At 36.8% G+C, this 21,662-nt stretch overlaps 1 protein-coding gene across 3 annotated transcripts in view; it reads left to right on the forward strand.

Annotated features, from left to right (window-relative positions):
* LOC126259413 (serine/threonine-protein kinase greatwall) overlaps positions 1-21,662 on the forward strand; it is a 110,022-nt gene that overhangs the window by 30,829 nt on the left and 57,531 nt on the right. For all 3 annotated transcript variants that reach the window (XM_049956191.1, XM_049956192.1, XM_049956193.1), the window contains exons 4-5: positions 4,809-4,900; positions 9,509-9,737. In XM_049956191.1, coding sequence (XP_049812148.1) covers positions 4,809-4,900; positions 9,509-9,737 — 321 coding nt within the window. The remainder of the gene's footprint in view (positions 1-4,808; positions 4,901-9,508; positions 9,738-21,662) is intronic.

The following is a 21,662-nucleotide window of genomic DNA, read 5'->3' on the forward strand; positions in this document are numbered from 1 at the left end:
CCCAGCTGTGTCTAGTGGTTAAAATGCCACGAGTGTAGACCAAGTACTCCTTGACCATCATCAGGTGAAATTATTGTTGCTGATGGATTGTTTTTACACTCTCGTACACTGAGGTGAGAAAAGTGGTGGGATACCTCCTAATATCATGTTGGACTTCCTTTTGCCTGGTGTAATACAGAAACTCAATGTGGCATGGACTCAACAAGTCGTTGGAAGTCCCCTACTGAAATAATGAGTCATGCTGCCTCTATCATCATCCATGATTGTGAAAGTTTTGCCAGTGCAGGATTTTGCACACGAACTGACCTCTTGATTATGTCCCACAAATGTTCACTGGGATTCATGTCGGGTGATGTGGGTGGCCAAATCATTCACTCGAATTGTCCAGAATGTTTTTCAAACCAGTTGTGAACAATTGTGGCCCAGCGACATGGCACATTGTAATCTGTGAAAATTTCATCTTTGTTTGGGAACGTGGAGTCCATATTGCTGCGGATTGTCTCCAAGTAGCCAAACATAACCATTTCCAGTCAGTGATCAGTTCAGCTGGAACAGAGGATCCAGTCTATTCCAGGTAAATACAGCCCACGCCATTACGGAGTCACCACCACAGTGGCTTTTTGACAACTTGAGTCCATGGCTTCATGGGGTCTGTGCCACACTTAAACCCTACCATCAGCTGTTGCCAATTAAAATCAGGAGTACTCTGACCAGGCTGCCATTTTCATTTTCTGGGGTTCAGTGTATATGGTCACCAGCCCAGGGGAAGTGCTGCAGGCGATATCTGCTGTTTGCAAAGGCACTCAAGTTGGTTGTCTACTGCCATAGTGCATTAATGCCAAATATCGCTGCCCTGTCCTAACAGATATTTTCATAATGCATCCCATATTGATTTCAGTGGTTGTTTCATGCAGTTTTGCTTGTCTGTTACCACTGACAACTCTCTGCAAATGCCATTGCTCTTGGTCGTTAAGTGAAGGCTGTCTATCTGTATTGTCTGTGGTGAGAGGTAATGGCTGAAATTTGGTATTCTACTCACTCTCTTGACACTGTGGATCTTGGAACATACAGTTCGCTAATGTTTCCCTAAATGGAATGGCCTGTGTGTCTGGCACCAACTACCATTCCGCGTTCTGAGTCTGTTAATTCCCATTGTGCAACCATAATCACATTGGAGATCTTTTCATATGAATCACTTGAGTGAAAATGACAGTTCTGCCAGTGCCCTGCCCTTTTATACCTTGTGTACGTGATACTACTGCCATATGTATTTGTGCATATTGCTACCCTGTGACCTTTGTCACCTCAGTGTATACTCTAGTTGTCAACTGAGACATCACTGGTGGTAGTGGTAATGCCTTACATGGGCATATGTTGACTTCCCATTCAAAGAAACATATTAATATTACTGAGCTGCTCAAAGAATTAAGTTAAGTGTTTTTGCTCTTCGTGTAATTGTTAGTCTCGAAAAATCATCAACCTTGTAATGTATTTTGCTTACTTCCACTCAGTTATGTCTTGTGGAATAATGTACTGTGGCAACTCGCCACTTAGAAAGAAAGGGTTGATTGCTCAAAAGCCAGCAGTAATAATATGTGGTGTTAACCTGCAGTCATCTTGAATTTTTTTTTCTTTTTTTTGTATATGCATGCCAATAAGAATTGGAATTACCTTGAGATTTCCATATATACAACAATGGAATTTGTCATAACCCCCCACAATTTTAGAAGTTTAGTGGTATCAACCTTTATTACTCATTATTAAAGGTACCATCAGTGGCTCAGAAATAAGTTCAGTATGCATCAACAAAAATTTGGATCATTTTGTCGATAACGTAAACTGTCTTTGACATAGTGAAGTCAGTCTTAAATGTAGCCTAAAATCATTTCTACTGGTCAACTTCTTTTATTCCATTTTTACTTAGAAGTGGTAGAAAAAGAAGATTAATTTTAATAGTAGTTGCATCAAAAGGATTGAAGAAAAAAGTAGTTCAGTAATGTTTAAATTTAGGCTAATGTGCCTTGGGACCTACATCATGCTCAGTTGTAGACAGCTGTATCTGTTAAGTATTGCCAGCAATTTTAATTTCAATGACTTCTCGAACTGCACTGTCCCAGAAGCCATGAGTGTGAGCTCAACAAAGGTGTCATCAGATTTGATTCAGTGGCTGTTCTCCAGAACATGTTCAGCTAAAGCAGATTTATCGGTGGAAGATAGGTGATAAAATATCTTGGTAGATAAGAGATGAGGTGCTGGCAGAAGTAAAGCCGTGTGGGTGAGCTTTTGAGCCGTACCTGGACAGCTTAATCAGCAGAGCACTTGATTGTAAAATGGCAAAGGACCTAGGTTCAAGTTCCAGCCCAGCACACAGTATTAATCAGCCAGGAAGTTTCAAACCAGTGCACACACGATTGCAGAGTGAAAAATTCATTGTCCATTAAATTAAAAAAACTGATAAAACACTAAAATTTTACCCAAATTTTGCATTCTAACTGAAACAACATCAAAATGAAAGTAGTTGTTTCTGATAAACTTAACTGTGCTGTTTTAAATGGTGTCAAATATTATAAAATCAACAGTGTCAGTTTTTATATAGGAGGGTGTCAGATAGAGGCAAAATATGATACTTTTTGAATTTTTGTATCTTTAGAGGTGGATAACACAGCAAATACTTTTGTAGGGAAATTCGTGAGTCACAAATTTAGTGACAGGCAGTCCAAAGGATAATGATCATATTTACAATGCCTTTTACTCGCAACCTGTTCTTTGTTAAAATATGGGAAAAATTTGATGTAAGAAAATTTTGATGTAAGAAAATTTTGCAGCAAGTTTGAAGAGAGTTCGTGCCATGGGCATTGCTTTGTAATTCTCATTTATTTTAGTTTCTTGTTCTTTGCAAGAAATCACATCAGAACTGTAAAGTTGCAGGAGTCGAGCCCCATTAGGTCCGGCTACCCAAACTTCTTTTTTAGTTACACAGGAAGTGCCATTATTAAAAACAACTCTAGTATCTACAGGTTGCAGATGGATCTGAAACTTGAAAGATGTTCATTCATGTTCCTTAGGTACAGTATGTACAATTTTCAACAAAATTGATGATGATTGAGCTGTGACCTCTCAGACACTTGACGTGGAATGACACTTTTTCACAGACAGAATTCCAAACATAAACCTGTTTCTGGTTTATGTTGCACAAGCTGATAGATGGAGAGGAAAAGAAGATATTATGAACAATTTCACAGCAAATAAAACCTGTTGTACCCAGTTCAGTCCAATATTACAGCAGCAATTAGGAGAATGGCTTGTTTATTCCTCATAGCAATAAAAATTACTTGAAAATGCCAAACATCAGGATGGCATTGACCACCTCTCTCACTGGATATGGCATTGCACACAAGGAATGTTTTTCTGCTAGTCCCAAGGAACCACCCTACTGTCATTATGGTTCCCATTTGACAGTGATTTCACATTTTGCTGACTTTCTCAGTCTAGCTGCCCTGCAACAGACTCTTAATCTTTCTGACTTGCTACCCTTTGTGTTAGGAGACGATGCCTTAGCAGCTGACTTAGTTGTTCATTTTATTCATTAAGGGTGGTTTTTACCACTCTCTTGAAGAGAGGACCTCTTAACCTTATTGACCCATTGAGAGGTTGGCAGAACACTCTGTTGCTTCCCCTGTCAGATCAGACTGCAGCTGTCTGGGCTCAGTGGTCCACCCTACCTGCTCTTATACTTTTCCTCCCCCTCTCTCGCATGGCCTGTTCAACTTGTTCTTTTGTCTAACTATGGTTCTCTTGCCCTGTCCTTGTTGCTAGTCTTTCCTAGTCAATTTCTGAGTGGGGTATCTGTGGTAAGTGGTGGGTGGTGTATGTCCTCTCACTGCACTCTGGGTTTTCGGGGCTTCTGATTGCCCCTTAGATGGGTTACCTTGCCTGCCTTTCTACCTATGTCTCCCTCGCCTCTTTTTTTTATTCCTTATCTAGCCTTTGTCGACCTTAGGTAGGCCTTGAGGTTTTCTTCCCCTTGGTTTTGTGCGGTAGGCCATCTCTGATGAACAGTCATGTAGACCTATCTGTCCGAGGGGGGAGGGGGGGGGGGAAGGACTGATGACCTAATAGTTTGGTCCCTTTAATCACCCATCCAACCAACCAGCCAGCCACCAACCATATACAGATTTTATATGGTTTGCTTGACTTTTGTTGATGTATACCTTCATTCATTCCACATCCTGTAGATTCTCATTTTAAATGGGGTCTCTGGTGTGCGATTTAATGAATAAATAACAATTGGTACAAAATATTCACAGTGAATGGCAAGAATTACACATGGCTTGAGAGGGATGTTGATGCATGTGCTATCCATGTGTGTTAATCAAGGCTCCATTTGGCATACTTGTTCTCCATCTCGTATTGTACTTTGCATCTTCTGTATCTGTGTACACCTGTTTTTCCAACCCATCCTCCTCCCCTTCACGTTCCCCCTCCCACTCTACCTCCCCTCTCCTTTCTGCCCCAGTTGTGGATGTGACAGTAGTCTAAGAACATTAACTGCTGTTTATTTTGAAATTTTTTACTGGGTTTATCCAAATCTTGTTGACCACTGTAAGCTTCTGTTAAAATGTACTTTATCACCACCATTAAGTTTGATGAATAGCTGTAAAAAGAGCAGTAAACTGGACTGATTATCAAAATAGCATCATAAAACTAAATTATTTTTTGTGTTGTATATCACTAGAATATGAAACATTTATGACTGTTTTAAATATTTTTGTATTTTGTTAAGAATTAACTAGTTTTCTCTGTTACAGTTGTTACCGAAAGAAATGCATTGGCTCTGTCTCGAAGTCCATATTGTGTTAATCTTTTTTATTCATTACAGTCTGCTTCAAATATTTACCTGGTAGGTATTGAGAAATGTTTTGTGCAGTTAGATATAATTTTCGAACATCAGACTCTATAATTTGCTCTTATGCTTATTATGACTGTTGAATAATTTATGAATACCTGTATATAAAATAAAGAATATGTTTTGGTTTAATAATATTTGGGTCATTCCATCTCAAATCAACTAACAGTCTGAACCTTGATATCTCAGATTTGGATGAATTTTTTTTCAGGTAATGTACCCACTAACACTAGTTCAAAATTTGAAATTTCAAATTTTTCTGACCTTTGGTTTTTGAGTTTCGAGGTTTTAAAAATAAAAAATAAACCTCCGTTTTTGATGAATCGATGATTGTTTTAAAATGCTGTAGCTCAAAAACTATACAACCTAGAGAGCTCAAACTTCCACCATTGTTTTCCTCTATAAATTCCCTTCAATTTGATGTGTAACATGACTATGCTACCTAAATTTGAAAATTTTAAACTATTCCAAAAAAAATTTTTTGAAATTTCCAAAATACGTACCCTCGGATATTTTTTATAAAAATTGTGTGTTGTCCAGTCTGTGTACATGCATGCAAAATTTCAAGATGGGATCTCAATGGGTTCTTATATAAAATATTTTACTATCGCAATACACACTAGTGAGGTGAAAAGCAGACTATTTCTACACTATGAATACTAAGGTAGGCCTATGTAATTCTAACAGACTTAAATTATTATGTTAGGCTTTTTATGCAACATTAACCTCTTATTGTTTGTTAATTCATTAAATGATATTTTAATGCGAGAATAAAATATATAAAAAAATAATAACTTAAGAATTTTACGATTTTGTACGATATTCACTTTTTATTATTTAAAAAACGTGAGATTTTCATATAGGGTCAAGGCTCTAGTTTTGGCCACTACCCCACTTGTGGCCACCTTGATGTAACGGGGAAGCTACACTGCATCCTTTCATCATATATTATAAATGGGAGGGAAAACTAAAACATCTGCAGTATGTCTTCATATCAGATTGCCTGAGACATAATGCAGTCGCTTTCTATGTATTCCAGAAAAAACTGCTAGAAATCATAAATCAAAACTTGCCTTTTGCACTTAAAAAAAATTACTTACTTTTCTGATGGCAGTGCTGCACAATATAAAAATAAGAAAAACTTCCTTAATTTGTGTTTGCATAAAACTGATTTTGAAGTTGACAGAGTGGGAGTTCTTTGCAACATCCCATGGCAAGAGCACATGCGATGGCCTTGGCGGAACTGTTATGCAGCTAGCTGCTAAAGCCAGCTTACAAAGGCCATATGACCAACAAATCTTAACACCCAAATCACTTCATGTATTTGCCATGGAAAACATAAAAAACATTGACTTTGAATATTGCACAACAGAGGACTACGAACTGACCAAAGAATACTTACTTCCTCGGTTTAGTGACTCAGAAGCGATTGTGGGAACACAAAAGTTTCACTCATATAAACTCTGCACAGAGAGTCAAATTACTGTCAAGCCTTATCATTTTAGTCTGGATGAGTCTCTTGAATATGTGACAACACTGAACCAAATAACACCGTCACATATGGAAAATATTACTGCTGGTTTTGTGACAGTAGCATATGACGACTCTTGGTGGCTAGGGTGCATTGAAGAAAAATACAATGACATGTACCGAATAAATTTTTTACACCCAAAGGGTCCAGCCCAGTCTTTTTACTATCCACAACCAAGAGATATATTAGATGTCCCAGGAAATACTCTTTTACAAACAGCGAATCCAACAACAGCTACGGGAAGAACCTACACTTTAAGTGCTAAAGAAATGAAGTTGTCATCTCTTTCTTTGGAAAAATATCTTAAAAGACCATAATAGAAGCACGTTTAAATTATGTTACACCTACCCCTACTAAACACTAAGTTGTATAGATGCCATGTGTATTAACTTTGTAAATACCAATTGGTATTAGAAATACAGTTCTATCCATGCAGATATCAACAAGTTAATCTTTTTCCCAAGTGAAATTACTTATATGCCAATTGCTAATATAAGGAACTTGTTGTAAATGATTACAAATAACACTGGAAAACCAAGAAAAAGATAATCTCTGCCATTTACAACTAAGGATGAAGGTGAGTGGCTTTATTCAAAATTTTAACTTGTAGCATGTATATTACCAATTAAAATGTGTTCACTTCCTTCTGATGCATAGTTAAAAGAATCATGAACATTAAATTAAAACAACACTATATCATTTAATGAATTAACAAACAATAAGAGGCTAATAAAATAATTTGTTTGTTAGAATTACATAGTCCTACCTTAGTATACATAGCCTAGAAATAGTCTGCTTTTCACCTCAATAGTGTGTATTGCAGTAGTAAAATATTATTTTATACAAGAACCCATTGAGATCCCATCTTGAAATTTTGCATGCATGTAGTCAGTTAGACTGGACAACACATATAATTTTTGTAAAGAAATCCGAGGGTACATATTTTGGAAGTTTCAAAACATGTTTTTTTGGAATAGTTAAAAATTTTCAGATTTAGGTAGCATAGTCATGTTACATATCAAATTGAAGGGAATTTATAGAGGAAAACAATGGTGCAATTCTGAGCTCTCTAGGTTGTATAGTATTTGAGCTACAGTATTTAAACAATCATCGATTGATCAAAAACAGAGTTTTTATTTTTATTTTTAAACCCTTGAAACTCAAAAACCAAAGATCAGAAAAATTTGAAATCTCAAATTTAAACTAGTGTTAGTGGATACATTACCTGAAAAAAATTCATCCAAATCTGAGAGGTCATGATTCAAATCATGTAGTACAATTGGTTGATTTGACATGGAATGACCCATTTGTGCTATGACTTCCTAAATAAAAATTTATCCATTGAATAAAAGTAGTTTGTTAGAAATAAAATATTTATATGTTGCTTCCTTTTCCCATAAACAATTTCAACATTGAATGTATAAATGAACTCTGTCTTCCATTTGCACAATCGTCCAAACACAGAAAAAGTAAATTTGACATTCCTACATCTCTATGATCTCCATTTGTGATGCCTTGCCCTCCTCCTCCTCCTCCTCCTCCTCCTCCTCCTCATCATCATCATCATCATCATCCTCCCCCTCCTTCGATAATACATTTTACATGTCTGGCATGTCAAAGGACTTATAATCCTTCTCCATGTCCATTTCCTCCTTCACAAAGGAACACTGTAATATATTCTTTACATTAAATATAACCAGCTCACCTTTAACAATACACTTTAAGGTTGTCGTGCGTGGCTTCAACATAACCCACTCGAATTCCACAAATAAAATTACATTGTGGACCCGACTATTATATCCTCAAAAATGAAATTCGCTACAGTAAGGTGTAAAGACCATTTTGGCAACGAGGCAAAACTTTCTCAGTTAATTCGCTTTTTGCAATATTGCTGTCACCAAATAGATATAACTGGTCTTGACATACCTTTGTGGACCAAAGGGCGACATTATACCACACTTAATAACTTGACCTGTCCAACTGCTGTTCCATAAGTGACACTCGTTTAGCTGGTGTACCTTAGTGACCTTCTGCTGGAATGCTTGATGATAATTCTCAATGAATGTAATCCTTTGCCAATTAATAACTAGAAATGGGTCTGTATAATCCAGCATTTAAAAGGAAATTAAAAGAATTTCTTAATGGCAACTCCTCCTACTCATTAGATGAATTTTTGGATATAGTAAGTATTTTGTCTAAGTAATATCTTGTATAGACACCTTTTATTAACTTGACACGTTCCACATCATTATGAAGTGTCGTATTCATGATCCATGGAACAAGTACTAATCTAATCTAATCTAATCTAATCAACACCTTTGTGCCTTTGGCCCACATTTGTATGCTAACATCAAAAGATAAGGATGACTCATTACAATTTGTTATAAGTAATGTCACTTTTAGTTATTTATAACAAAGCAGTCTTAAAGAGTATGACACTTGTGTACATTAAATACACCATTAATAGATCAAAATATAAACTCTAAACCACTTCTAACATATCTCCATTCCTCACTACCATGATTGTGAGAAAGAGTGCTGATGAACACGCTGTTTAGTGTCCAACAGTTTTAAAACCATAGATCCATCCAAGAAAAAATAATCATTTTGCTTTCCTATTTAAAAACTTTATTTGGTTGTGCACTTGGTATTCTCTTATATGCAGTAGTTTGCATCAGATGTTGATGTACCTCACAGTGTTTGAAACAGATAATGAACCAATTGTTAATGGTATATTAGATCATATATACTGATTTAATCTGAAATTTTGTTTGATACCAAAACATTGTTGGTGGAGGTGCTTCTGTGTTAAATAAGGTTGTCTTGCAAAAGTGCTACCAGTATGTTTCAACCAGCAAGTTTGAACTACTTATCCTCCTCCATTTTGGGAGGAACAATCAAACATTGCTGCAGCATCCAAAATAAACTTAACTTCACAATGGTTGAATCTAAAACTCTTTTTGTACAATGTATTTAACTTACTTTAGTATTTCCCTTTAGATTTCCATGCATGAAAAATAGGCAGAGGTACAAATAAGACATCTAAAATGTGTTATGTTGTGACATTGAAGGTAATGGAGTACATGGTCGGAGGTGATTTAAAATCGCTACTGATGGTATACGGATACTTCGACGAAGCAATGGCAGCATTTTATGCAGCAGAAATCACGCTTGCTTTGGAATACTTACATGCACACAAGATAGTTCATAGAGATTTGAAACCTGACAATGTTCTACTTTGTCAGAGAGGCCACATTAAACTTACAGATTTTGGTTTGAGCAGAATTTCTCTGCGAAGAGGTAAGTTTAGTTATCTACTTCACCATATTTCTTATTATAGTATATTTACGCGTGACTATTAAACCAGCAAATAAATTAAATGCAAGAAAGTGAATCACAAAAACGAAGGCAGAATGAAATCGGGAGAGTGATAGGATGGATAAGGCACTGATTTGAATTTGCCTTGTGTATTAATATTGTGAGCACTCAGGGTAATGAAGGCTAACTCTGCCATAGAAAATCACATATAATAGTGGTTGATATCCAGTTGAGTGAGTAAGAATTGATATTTAATTACTTCCTTAAATTTTACTTTAATGCTTTTCTGAACTTCAGTCTAATTTTTGAACATGCTTCCATTACAATATATTTCATGTCATAACTTAACTGAGTATTGTTTCTCTGTAACAGCAGCAGCACTAGCATTGTTAATTCTTATGCAGGAGTTCAGAACATTCATGAAAATATTAGGAGTCTGTTAATGTCAGTTGGCACCACCACACCTCTCCCCATAGCCAATGCCCATTGTCATTTAAATACACCATGCTTGTTTATACATTAAAACATAGATAAACTAAAATTTACATATGTATTAGAAAGTGAATCAACCTCTGTCAGAATGTTCTCTCACTGTACTGACAAGCATATAAACGTATCTGGGATGTAGCTTTGTTTGGAATTGAAATTTGGACAGATGAGAGGAGGATGAAAGCTGTAGAAATGAAGTGTTGAGATAAGAGTTTTATGGCACAACTTGTCTAGAAGGAATAGATTGATGAGACACAACCCTGAGGCATCAAGGAATGATTAATGGAGTAACGGTGGGAAATATGGTGTGCAAAAATTGCTGAAAGATACCAAGGTTTGAGTGGAGTAAGCAAGTTAAAGTAGATACGGGGTACAGTAGTTGTGCAGAGGTGAAGAAGCCTGTAAAGCTTGGGTAGCTGTGTCGAACCAGCCTTCAGACTGGTGATAACATTAACAACCCAAAAATGCAAGAACATTTTACAAATTGTAGTACTTTGTTGTCTGTACAAGAACATTTTGGTGTAAAGGATCTAAAAGGACTTATTGTACAAAAACAGTGAACATATCATGCAGATTTGATTGTTGATCAGTCTCTTGAAGCCTGTTCAATGACAGTGCAACTGTCAGTCAGTCAGTCAGTCAGTCAGTCAGTCAGTCTGACTGACTGACTGTCATTGGAGATTTAAAAAAAAAATTGTCACATCACCAAGACCTTTGCTCATGCTACAATTAAGAGCTCCTTTAACACATACAGACACAGACTCTCTCATTTACTTTACTGTGATTCCTCATTCTAAGAACCAGTGGCATTGTAAACACATAATAAGATGTGCCTCTATCTCTGTTACAGACTTCACAAATCTGAAATGTCTGATAAGCAATAATTTCTTGACTGTTAAAAGTCTCAAGCCTGCTACGGTCTTTAATTGACTTGACGCTGTTTGTAGCACACTTGCCAACTTACTGGATAACGGCGCAAAATTTCGATTTGTTATTACAAATTTGAGGTTTTCGTTCGACTCACCCTCGTACTTAACCGTCAGTTGATGAGCAGCCAGACTTGCGGCAGCAGCATCGACACAGACAGATCATGACACGTTACTATAGGAGGAGAAAGCACTCATGCCTTACAGTTTATAAAGCTGTTGATAGTGTTACTATTAGTACAAAGAATAGTGTACGTGCCCAAGAGATTCTGCAAAACCCTTGAGTTTACTGAAATTTGCGCTAATGAACTCAGATGCTAAGGGACGTGGTAATGGTTGGGTTACTGTGGCTGTAGTACATGGTGCTCAAGTAGAGACTGTAGCAAGGCTTGAGACTTTTAACATTCAAGAAATTATTGCTTATCAGACATTTCAGATTTGTGAAGTCTTTAACAGAGATAGAGGCACATCTTATTATATGTTTACCTTTGCCATTGGTTCTTAGGACGAGGAATCATCATAAAGTAAATGAGTCAGAGTCCGTGTCTGTATGTGTTCAAGGGGCTCTTAATTGTAGCAAGATTAAAGTTGTTGGTAAAGTGACCCATTATTATAGAAACTGAAATTAAGTACCGATCCTTTCCTTATATCCCGTGAGACTTCTTTTAAAAATAAATATAAAATTATATCTAAAAACAAAGATGATGTGACTTACCAAACGAAAGTGCTGGCACGTCGATAGACACACAAACAAACACAAACATACACACAAAATTCAAGCTTTCGCAACAAACTGTTGCCTCATCAGGAAAGAGGGAAGGAGAGGGAAAGACGAAAGGATGTGGGTTTTAAGGGAGAGGGTAAGGAGTCATTCCAATGATATGTCTGCTTGTGTCTGTATATGTGTGTATATGTGTGTGTGTGTGTGTGTGTGTGTGTGTGTGTGTGCGCGCGCGCGCGAGTGTATACCCGTCCTTTTTTCCCCCTAAGGTAAGTCTTTCCGCCCCGGGATTGGAATGACTCCTTACCCTCTCCCTTAAAACCCACATCCTTTTGTCTTTCCCTCTCCTTCCCTCTTTCCTGATGAGGCAACAGTTTGTTGCGAAAGCTTGAATTTTGTGTGTATGTTTGTGTTTGTTTGTGTGTCTATCGACCTGCCAGCGCTTTCGTTTGGTAAGTCACATCATCTTTGTTTTTAGATATATTTTTCCCACGTGGAATGTTTCCCTCTATTAATTTATAAATATAAAATAGAGAAACATTACTGAAAGTATTGGAAGAATTTGGGGTCGATAAGAAAACAATTCAAATTATCAAACAGACGCTAACAAACAGTAAGGCCAAAGTTAAATTTATGGGTGAAATTTCAAGGAAGTTCGAAATTAAAACAGGTGTTAGACAAGGTGATGGTTTATCCCCAATCCTCTTCAACTGCGTACTGGAAAATATATTGAGAATATGGAAAGAAGAACTCAAAGGCACCAAGAATGACATCAGAATTGGAACAAAAAAAGAAAAAATAGAAGTGGACTGTTTAGCTTTTGCAGACGATCTGGCAATAATTACAGAAAACGAAGAAATAGCTCAGAATTACTTGGAGAAACTACAAGAAGTTTCGGCCAGAGCTGGACTGCAGATTTCATTTGAAAAAACCGTGTATATGTCTAATCATAGAAATAACAAGAAAAATCTTATTACTAAATACGGCAATATTAAGAGAGTAGAAAAATTTAAGTATTTAGGTGAAATAATTCAAGTGAATGGTTTAGACAAGAGTGCAAACCAGGCGAGAGCAAGGAAAATGGAATTTGCTTTTCAAAAAACCAAAGACATATATAACAAAAAAAACATTTCGATTCAAGCTAAATTAAGACATTATAAAACTGTCATTAGACCAGAATGCCTGTATGCATCGGAGTGCCTAACTCTTAACAAAAAGGGGGAAATAGAAAACATGGAAAGGAAAGAAAGGAAAATTTTGAGAAAAATATTAGGACCGAGAAAGATTGGAGAAGAGTACAAGCTAAAGAGTAATAAGGAAATATACAAAACTATTGAGATAGTGAGTGATGCAATGCGTAAATGCAGACTAACGTTTTATGGTCACCTGTCGAGGATGGATGGAAACAGACTAACAAGAAAAGTGTTTGAACATAGTAACAGGAACGAAAAAACCAACAATAAATGGATACAGATGGTGAAAAAGGATTTGGCCTATTTTAATGTCACCCGTGAGTCAATCAGGGACAGGAAAAAGTTTAGACAAATAGTGAACGAAATTAATTGTTTTCCAGAAGAAACGAAACTAAAGAATAATAACAGGAAATGGTCGGAAGAGCGGAGGAGGAACCATTCGAAAATGATGAGGAAATATTGGGAAGAGAGAAAAAAGATCAAAAAGCCGGGCAAGTGAATTGTTGAACGTGGTCCAAAGATGGCCGAAATCGAAAGAAGAAGAAGAAGATAAAATTATAATGTTAAGAATCTTAAAGGCACATTAAAAGTACACTTTTATCATTTTTTTGTGTTATGAAGTAAAGCACTCTGTAGTACATGGCCTTCCCCTTTGTAAATTGCTGACATTTGCATATTTCAGGAGGCCTTATTTATATGATCATCTATCTATTGTGATGTTAAGTGTTTGCTTGTAACGCTTATGTATATACTGAATAACATAATACAGTATTTCTGTATAGGATAAAGACTATAGTTTGAGTAGTGACGTGAGGAAACACAATCAGCTGCAGCATAGAAGCAGCATGTAGTGTGCACTCTACATAGTAGCAGGAAATGCAGAAATGGACAATGTGCAGAGATTTCGTTATTGTATAAATTCATTTTACAGAAAGATTTTTATAATTTTATTCTTATTGATCCCACTGTAATTGATACCGTATAGTGCTACTGTAATGATTTTATGTTGCTTGATAATTCTTTCAATCAAAACTGTTTACAAAGAAAGGTTTATTGTATCAGCAGCTATTTTATGAGGTGAGAATGAAACCAGCATGGCATTTGCCTAGAAAATCGTGCTAAATTGCCTAAAAACCAAACTTAAGCTAGACAATGTTCCCAGCCAGTGGTCATTATTCTGGAGTGACATTTCCATATCGATTTGGATTACTTCCCTGCTATGAAGCCACTGTGCTGTCTGTTAATTTATTAGAACTAGTCCCTCTTGAGAAATCTGTTCCCAGGTTTGATCAGTCATTTAAAAAGAAATATAATTTTCGAGTATTGTCCCAGGTGGTTACATTTCGAAGAGAAAAAGAGAAACTACATTCAATCAACAGAGAAGTCAGTTATCCATGAATGAACTGCAAAGACCATAGTGTGTGATTGTAATTATTGTGCAGTCAAAATAACTTGCAACTTTTGACAGTTTGTTCTGGTGAAGGGACGTAATGTTCCTCACTTAGCACTGGTGACAAGCTAGCTTCCCCTCCTGTGCATCCATCAGGTCAGCAGATGTTGTGCAGCTGTTGCTGTCCCCATTAGTAACAAATAGTGCATGTTGTCAGTTGCTTCCCATTTGTCGTTTCCCATTGTGAAGTGTATTGTTTTTGAGCATTGGACTGTTCTGCATTTGTCGGTTCTTGTTGTGAACTAGTGTTTCTGTATCAGCGTTGTTCTAGTAGTGGTGTATTGTGTCTCAGTAGGAGGTTTACCACAAAAGAGGTTGTGGCTTAGGACTTGTTTGCTGTCATCAAGGTATCAATGTTGGGAAAGGAAATTTCATCCGCATCCAAGGTGACTGATTTGTGTGAATACTTTGAGCTGTAGAACAAATGATGAGTTTTTGAATTTGGAAGTTTCAAGACTAATGGACAGAAATGCCATAAATATACAGTGTGGATGTTTGGAAAGGAAGGTCAGAATGATGAAGCAGTATCATGTCATTGTTTCCTGGAAACAATGGCAAGAAAGGAAGTTGTGACAAATGTGTAACCAAGATTGATGCATTCCAGCTGGATGCATTCTGCAGAAATGAGTATGGTTATCAGCAACCAAATGAGTACCCTACATCAGATATATTTATTTTTAGATTCCAAAAAGCGGAGCTTTTTAGAGTACACCATCTCTTCAAAAATGTGTGTGTGAGCTTGGTTTTCAGCGTGAAAAATTTCTTCCAGAAAAGTGACATTATGGTCTGGTGGTGCCAGTACAGGTGTGCGATGGGCAGCATTTTGTTTGGAGGCATCCTGTTGCTTGACGAGACGTGGGTTAATGCCTGACTTAACAAAAGCATTGAGGGACAAGAATGGTAGGACAATTGTCCATCCTGTTGGCTTGCCCCTGATTTCATTCCAAACTGTTTTTTGCTGCAACTTTCCGGGAAGAAAAGTCACTATTGGGAAGAAATTATCATCACAATTAATGGAATTGTTTTCTGATTTTCCACTCCAAAATATTCTCCTGATTTAAGCAATGACCTTCCACCATATCACTTCATTCTCTCAGATAAAGCATTTAGTATTGTTGTGAAATAGGGGAGAAAGTGTTACAGGTAGGGGTAGGATATATCAAGAACAATTGTGTTTTTAGTTATGATAAGATCTTTTCATGACATTTTGATCACCAAATTTCTCCTCCGAATGCCTAAATATTTTGTTGACTCTCTCCTGCATAGGGAGAAATGACATCGTAATAAAATAAGTAAGAGCTCACACGAAAAGGTTTTTTCCAACATTCTGTTTGAGAGTGGAACAATTGAGAAATAGTCTGGAAGTGGTTGTATGAACCCTCTAGCAAGCACTTAAATGTGGACTGCCTCACAGTCGTGCAGATTTTAGATATAGAAAGCTCCAACAGTGCAATGGAGGCACGTGGTTACTTTACTTTGGGCACAGATTTCCTGCCAACATAAAAAAATGCAATCTGGCATGAATGAGAAATTCTCAGTGGAATTGGTAAAGCTTTACAAATCAAATACACAACACTACCATATCAACAAGCTTGCCTTGGTTAAAGAACACAGGATTCGTCCCTACCATTCCCACTTCAGTCCACTTTTACTTATAAGTTACAACCAGGTGTAAATGTTGATGAAAGAAGCTATGTTACCTCACAAGTCTGGTTTCAAGTTATGAAACTTACCAATATAGTGGTAGGAGGATTTCTGAAATATTGCTGCAAGGAAGAATTGTAGGTGTATGGTAATTACTGTTGGCTCCAGCACCAACCACACAGCTAGCCAAGCATATTAAGACAACTGCTTCTGAGTCAGAGAGATATGCCGACCCCGAATAGAATGTGCCCAGTGGATTGACAATGAGGGGTCAGTGTGCCGGCGAGGATGTGGTTCATAGGTGGTTTCTAAATAGTACATATAGTACATAGGCAAATTGGATACACTGCTTTAGTACGAGGTGGCAGGGTTAACAGGAGGCTGATGGCAGCTGTTTGGTCTCCGTTAACACTCACTCACCATCAGCAGCATCCAGCACAAGTTCCAGATCCAAGGAAGTGGACAGCAGTGATTTGTGTCTTTCTGTCACATCATTTAATAAATTATTGATTGATGTAAGTTTGGTATTTCACTCATTTATTAACATGCATTTCCCAACGTGTAGAAAATAGGTGTGGCACCAGGGCTCCCCCACCCTTGGTCCATTCATGACTACTAAAAGTTGTAAGTTATTTTAGTTGCACCATACTATATTTGTCACTCTTGAAAGAATGTTGCTGAATTGGAGCATGTTATCACCATATGGTTCACTTGCTGCATGTATACCATTTATCTAATCGTGGTAAACTGCTGCTTCAGATTTGACTCCGTTTGTTGTGTTGTATCTCACTATCTACATCTCTGTGATATTGATGGAAAGACTAAGAAAATAACCTCATCATTTAATGTCATATTGATGCGCAGAACAGTACTTAGAACAATGATGATGATGATGATGATGATGATGATGATGATGATGATGATGATACAGTGCAGGCCCTACAGCAGTGAAGCAGGCATTACGTTTTTACTCTTGTGTTGCACTCTAAATTAGTTAATTTTTTTCTTGTGAAGTGAAAAATGAAGCAATATCTAGTTTGTTGTGAGAATTTCTTACAACTTGCAGAATGAATTTTCATGAGATATTTCATCATTTGTGACATGTCTCAGTTTTGCAGTCATCACAAGGCCTTGTTGTCACAAAAGATTGTTAGTCAAATGATGTGAATTTTACACAATTGACTAATTTTTACGAAGCATTCGGGATTATAGGAAGTCAGCTCAAATCAGCTCAAAACTGTGTTAATGGTAGACTCAGTCTAAGTGAAAAATCAGATCACTTCCTATTGATGTCAAATTGTGCTTGAATATGCAAACGATAATTTCCTCTCTCTGGCCAAGTATATACTGTGATGAATATCTATGACAAATTAGAACTGTGTGCTGGACCGGTACTTGAATCTTGATCCCAGCTTTTTGAGGGCAGTACTGTACCAGTTGTACAAATAAGGCAGCGTTTCCTAATGTTTCAAAGACCATTACCCCTGAGTGCAAGCATATATTAGCTATTAGCCCCCCTTCCACATCTCCTACCCCACCGTCATCATTAGTGCCTAACTAAACTCCAGAATGAAAAGAAATTTTCTTTGAACACTTTGCTTTTTAAAATAGTGAAAGCTAAATTATATTTAGTTTAACAGGTGTTTCATTAAACCACACGAGCTCTACTTACAGCTCCTTCTCAGAAAAGAAAGCTAACAATCCACATTGAAGGTAAACATGAGTTACAGAAAATGCTTGCTCTTCACCACTCCTCTCTCTATTGGCACTTGCTTCAACCACTCCCTGTACACCTATTTAGAATCAACTAAATTAAAACTTGTACAGCGTACTTAGGTTTACTGTTTGCAAATCACTGGATTTCTGAAGTCCTTACTTCTGAACTGTGAGAAATTGGAAGACTTTAAGCTCCCAATGCTTTATATGTTACCATTGCCACTAAATAATAATAATAATAATAATAATAATAATAATAATAATAATTATAATTTGTAGGCCCTACAGCAGTGTAGCAGCATTACATAGTTGCTCCTATGTTGTGCTCTCAATTAGTTCATTTACTGTTGTGAAGTGAATAATGAAGCAGTATTAGTTTATTGCGGGAACTTCTTACAACTTGGAAAAGGCATTTTCATGAGATATTTCATGATATGTGATGCGTTTCAATTTACCATGATAGATGCTAGGTAAAAAGTGCAAAGTATGTGTGTAGTGGTTGGACTATGTGAGGAAGATGTTCATACATCAGCGATATAGGAAAAGATAGATTGCTGCTTACCATACAGATCACATGTTAAGTTGCAGACAGGCACAATTAAGACACTTGCACATAATCTTTCGGCCACAGCCTTCATCAGAAAAAGCGAGAGGAACACATACCATTCATTCACACAAGCAAGCATACCTCAGGCACACATGACTGCTAATTACTGGAGTTAGTGGTCATGTGTGCATGAGATGTGCTTGCTTTTGTGAATGAATGGTGTATGTTCCTCTTTCTCTTTCTTTTTCTGATGAAGGTTGTGGCCAAAAGCTTATGTGAAAGTGTCTTTTAATTGTGCCTGTCTGCTACTTATAGTGCCATCTATATGGTAAGTTGCAATCTATCTTTACCTACATTGTTGATATTTGAACCTGGAGTTTCCGTTATTTGTTCATAGATTCATAGATACGAACACTCTGTGAAAAAAGAAGGGGAAATCTTAAAACTATAATTACAAAAGTGTTGAGAAGTGGGAAATGGTGGTTGTGGAAAACAACACAAAGGTGGTTGTCAGAAAGTTGCGTGACTAGACGAATGTCATTTTTTTGACAACTAAACACAAACTTGAGCTTGTGGCAGTGGAAACAAGGAGGGGTGAAGTAAAAAAAAAAAACTGAGTTACATTGTGGATTAAAATGCAGTCTAGCCCTTCATTGATCTTCCAGATAAAAACCTATGGCTCATGCTTGAGGAAGTCAGCGAAGCGGTACTGCAAAGTGGCCTTTGAATTACTATTTGATATTACTCTCATAAATGTTCATACTTTGTATGTTCAAATCACAAGGCAAAAATTGTTATCATTGCTTTCATTGACAATGTTCAGGAGACAACTATGAAAGGGAATCACAAACTGTTTGAAGCTGCTGTGAGACAACGATGTAACAGCTGTTAGTAGAAACTCTCCAAAGCAGGTGAGCGAAAGCATGCTATCAAACATAGCAAACAGTTAGCATTGAAATGCCAAATTTGTCCTCAGAATTTCATTTTGTCGACTGTTCTTTTGCAATGCGCAAATGTGTAACAATGAAAGTGTTTTATTTTAATGATTAAGGCAGTTATGTAACATGTAGTTGGAGTTCCTATTTGCCAATATCATCTTCCTCAGAAGTAGGAGTGTGCATCAAGAATGATGCCCATGGCCATATAAAACTTCTAGTGCAGCTTAAGCTTAAAACGATCCCTGGATGTCATATCTGACCACACTATATTTATCAGGTTAAAACCAATTTTTACAGTTTGGCGCTTGATCAGATATACAAGCTTCAATTTTTTAAAATAATATGAAAGAAAAAAGAAAAAAGTCAACATCAAAAAGAAAAATTTGCCAAAATGCTGCCAGCGGTCAAAGTGTGGAAAGTGCATTGCACATGTGGATCTGGTACCACATTGATGTTAATGATGTTTTTCAAAGAATTATTGTTCCCTGAAAATGAACTGCCCCTAAATTTTGATAAAATATGCTGTATTTCATTCCATATAACAAATAGTAATACCAAAACATGGGCAGGAGACAATAAATAGGGTAGAATGCTCGAAATTTTTGGGTATCCACATTGATGAAAACTTGTTCTGGAAGAAGCATATTACTGAGCTTTTCTAGCAGTTAAGTTCAGCTATTTTTGCTCTTTATATGATTGTTAGTCTTGGAAACAAACAAATCAACCTCCTTACATATTTTATCAATGAAAATAATCGATGTTTGGAAACGTAATAGGGTAGATAAAAAAATCTACTCACCAAGCAGTGGCAGGAGAACACACATACAAAAGGTATTTGTATGCAAGCTTTTGGAGCCAATGGGTCCTTCTTGTGGCAGAAGGGTTGAAGGGGATGGAACAGGGATGAAGAAGAATGACTGGTGAGGTTTAGGAAAAGGAGTTTATGATTCACTACACAGCATAGCCGTTTCGTGATCATCTTTGAGCAGTTTAGTTGCAGATTTGAATCTCTGTCGTACTTATTACCCTGTCTTCGAGTTTTACTCTCTCAGGTTTTCAGATCTCGCCCAGTGCAGTCACCAACAGTCAGTCTTTCCTTTTCACCCCGTCTGGTAAGTCTCCCCTGACCCAGGGTTTTGGGTGACTTTTCTGATCTCTACCCCTTTTCCTAAACCTCATCAGACCTTTTCCTGTACCCCCTCTTACTTCCCCTTCGACCCATCTGCTGGGACGAGGAGCCACTGGCTCTGAAAGCTTGCATATGTAATACCTTTTACATGTGTGTTCTCCTGCCACTGCTTGCTGAATAGATTTTTTTATCTGTCCTTACATATTTTGCAATTTTTTTTTTTTGAGGAATAATTTTGTGGTGTAACTCAAAACTTAGGAAGTGCGAATTACACAAAAGTGAGTAGTAAGAATAATAAGTGATGTTCACTTGTGGTTATCATGTAGGTACCTCTCCAAGGAGTGAGACATTGTATCTGCACTGCCACAATACATATATTTGCTAATGAAACTCATCATAACTGATTCATCACAACTTGAGAAGAGCAGTGATGTCCATACCTACAGCACTAGAGGAAAAAATTACATTTATTACCCATTACTGAAGCTGTCAGTGACTCAGAAAGAAGTTAAACATGTACCAACAAAATTTTTTTGATCACTTGCCCAGTGACATGAAAGGTCTGATGGGTAGAAAAGCAAGTTTTAAATCTAACCTAGACATTTCTCCTGAACAACAGGTGAATTTCTATTTAAAAAGTGGTAGCCTGAAAAAAATGAAAACAGTTCCTATGTGAAGTTGCATGTGTAGGACTAAAAAATTGTGTGTTCATTAATGTTAACCATATCATGTTTATAGCCCATAAACATGTTTACATCCCATAAACTAAATGGTTCCATATTATTTTGATAAAAGGACTAGTCAGATGATCTATGGAACACGTAACTAACTATCACTGACTGCTGATGACAGTCACAAATGAGAAATATTGATATAGGCAACCCCCTGTATTTGAAAAGATTCTGACCACTCTAAGCACATAGTGGCCCAGACATTGACTGAATTACTGTTAGATTATATGTTGTACACACTGTGGAATTAACTCTGATTTATAAAAACTGTAAAAGAACAGATATTGAATGAAAGGGAAAATTCACTTGAGGAAACTGAAAAATCATGAGACAGAATATCTGACCAGTGTTTACCTTCAAATAATGTCAGTAGACACACAAACAAATGTGACAACTGGCATTATTGTTTGTAAAACTTGAAAA

Source organism: Schistocerca nitens, chromosome 5 (genome assembly GCF_023898315.1).
Source record: "Schistocerca nitens isolate TAMUIC-IGC-003100 chromosome 5, iqSchNite1.1, whole genome shotgun sequence".
Taxonomy (NCBI): Eukaryota; Metazoa; Arthropoda; class Insecta; order Orthoptera; family Acrididae; genus Schistocerca; species Schistocerca nitens.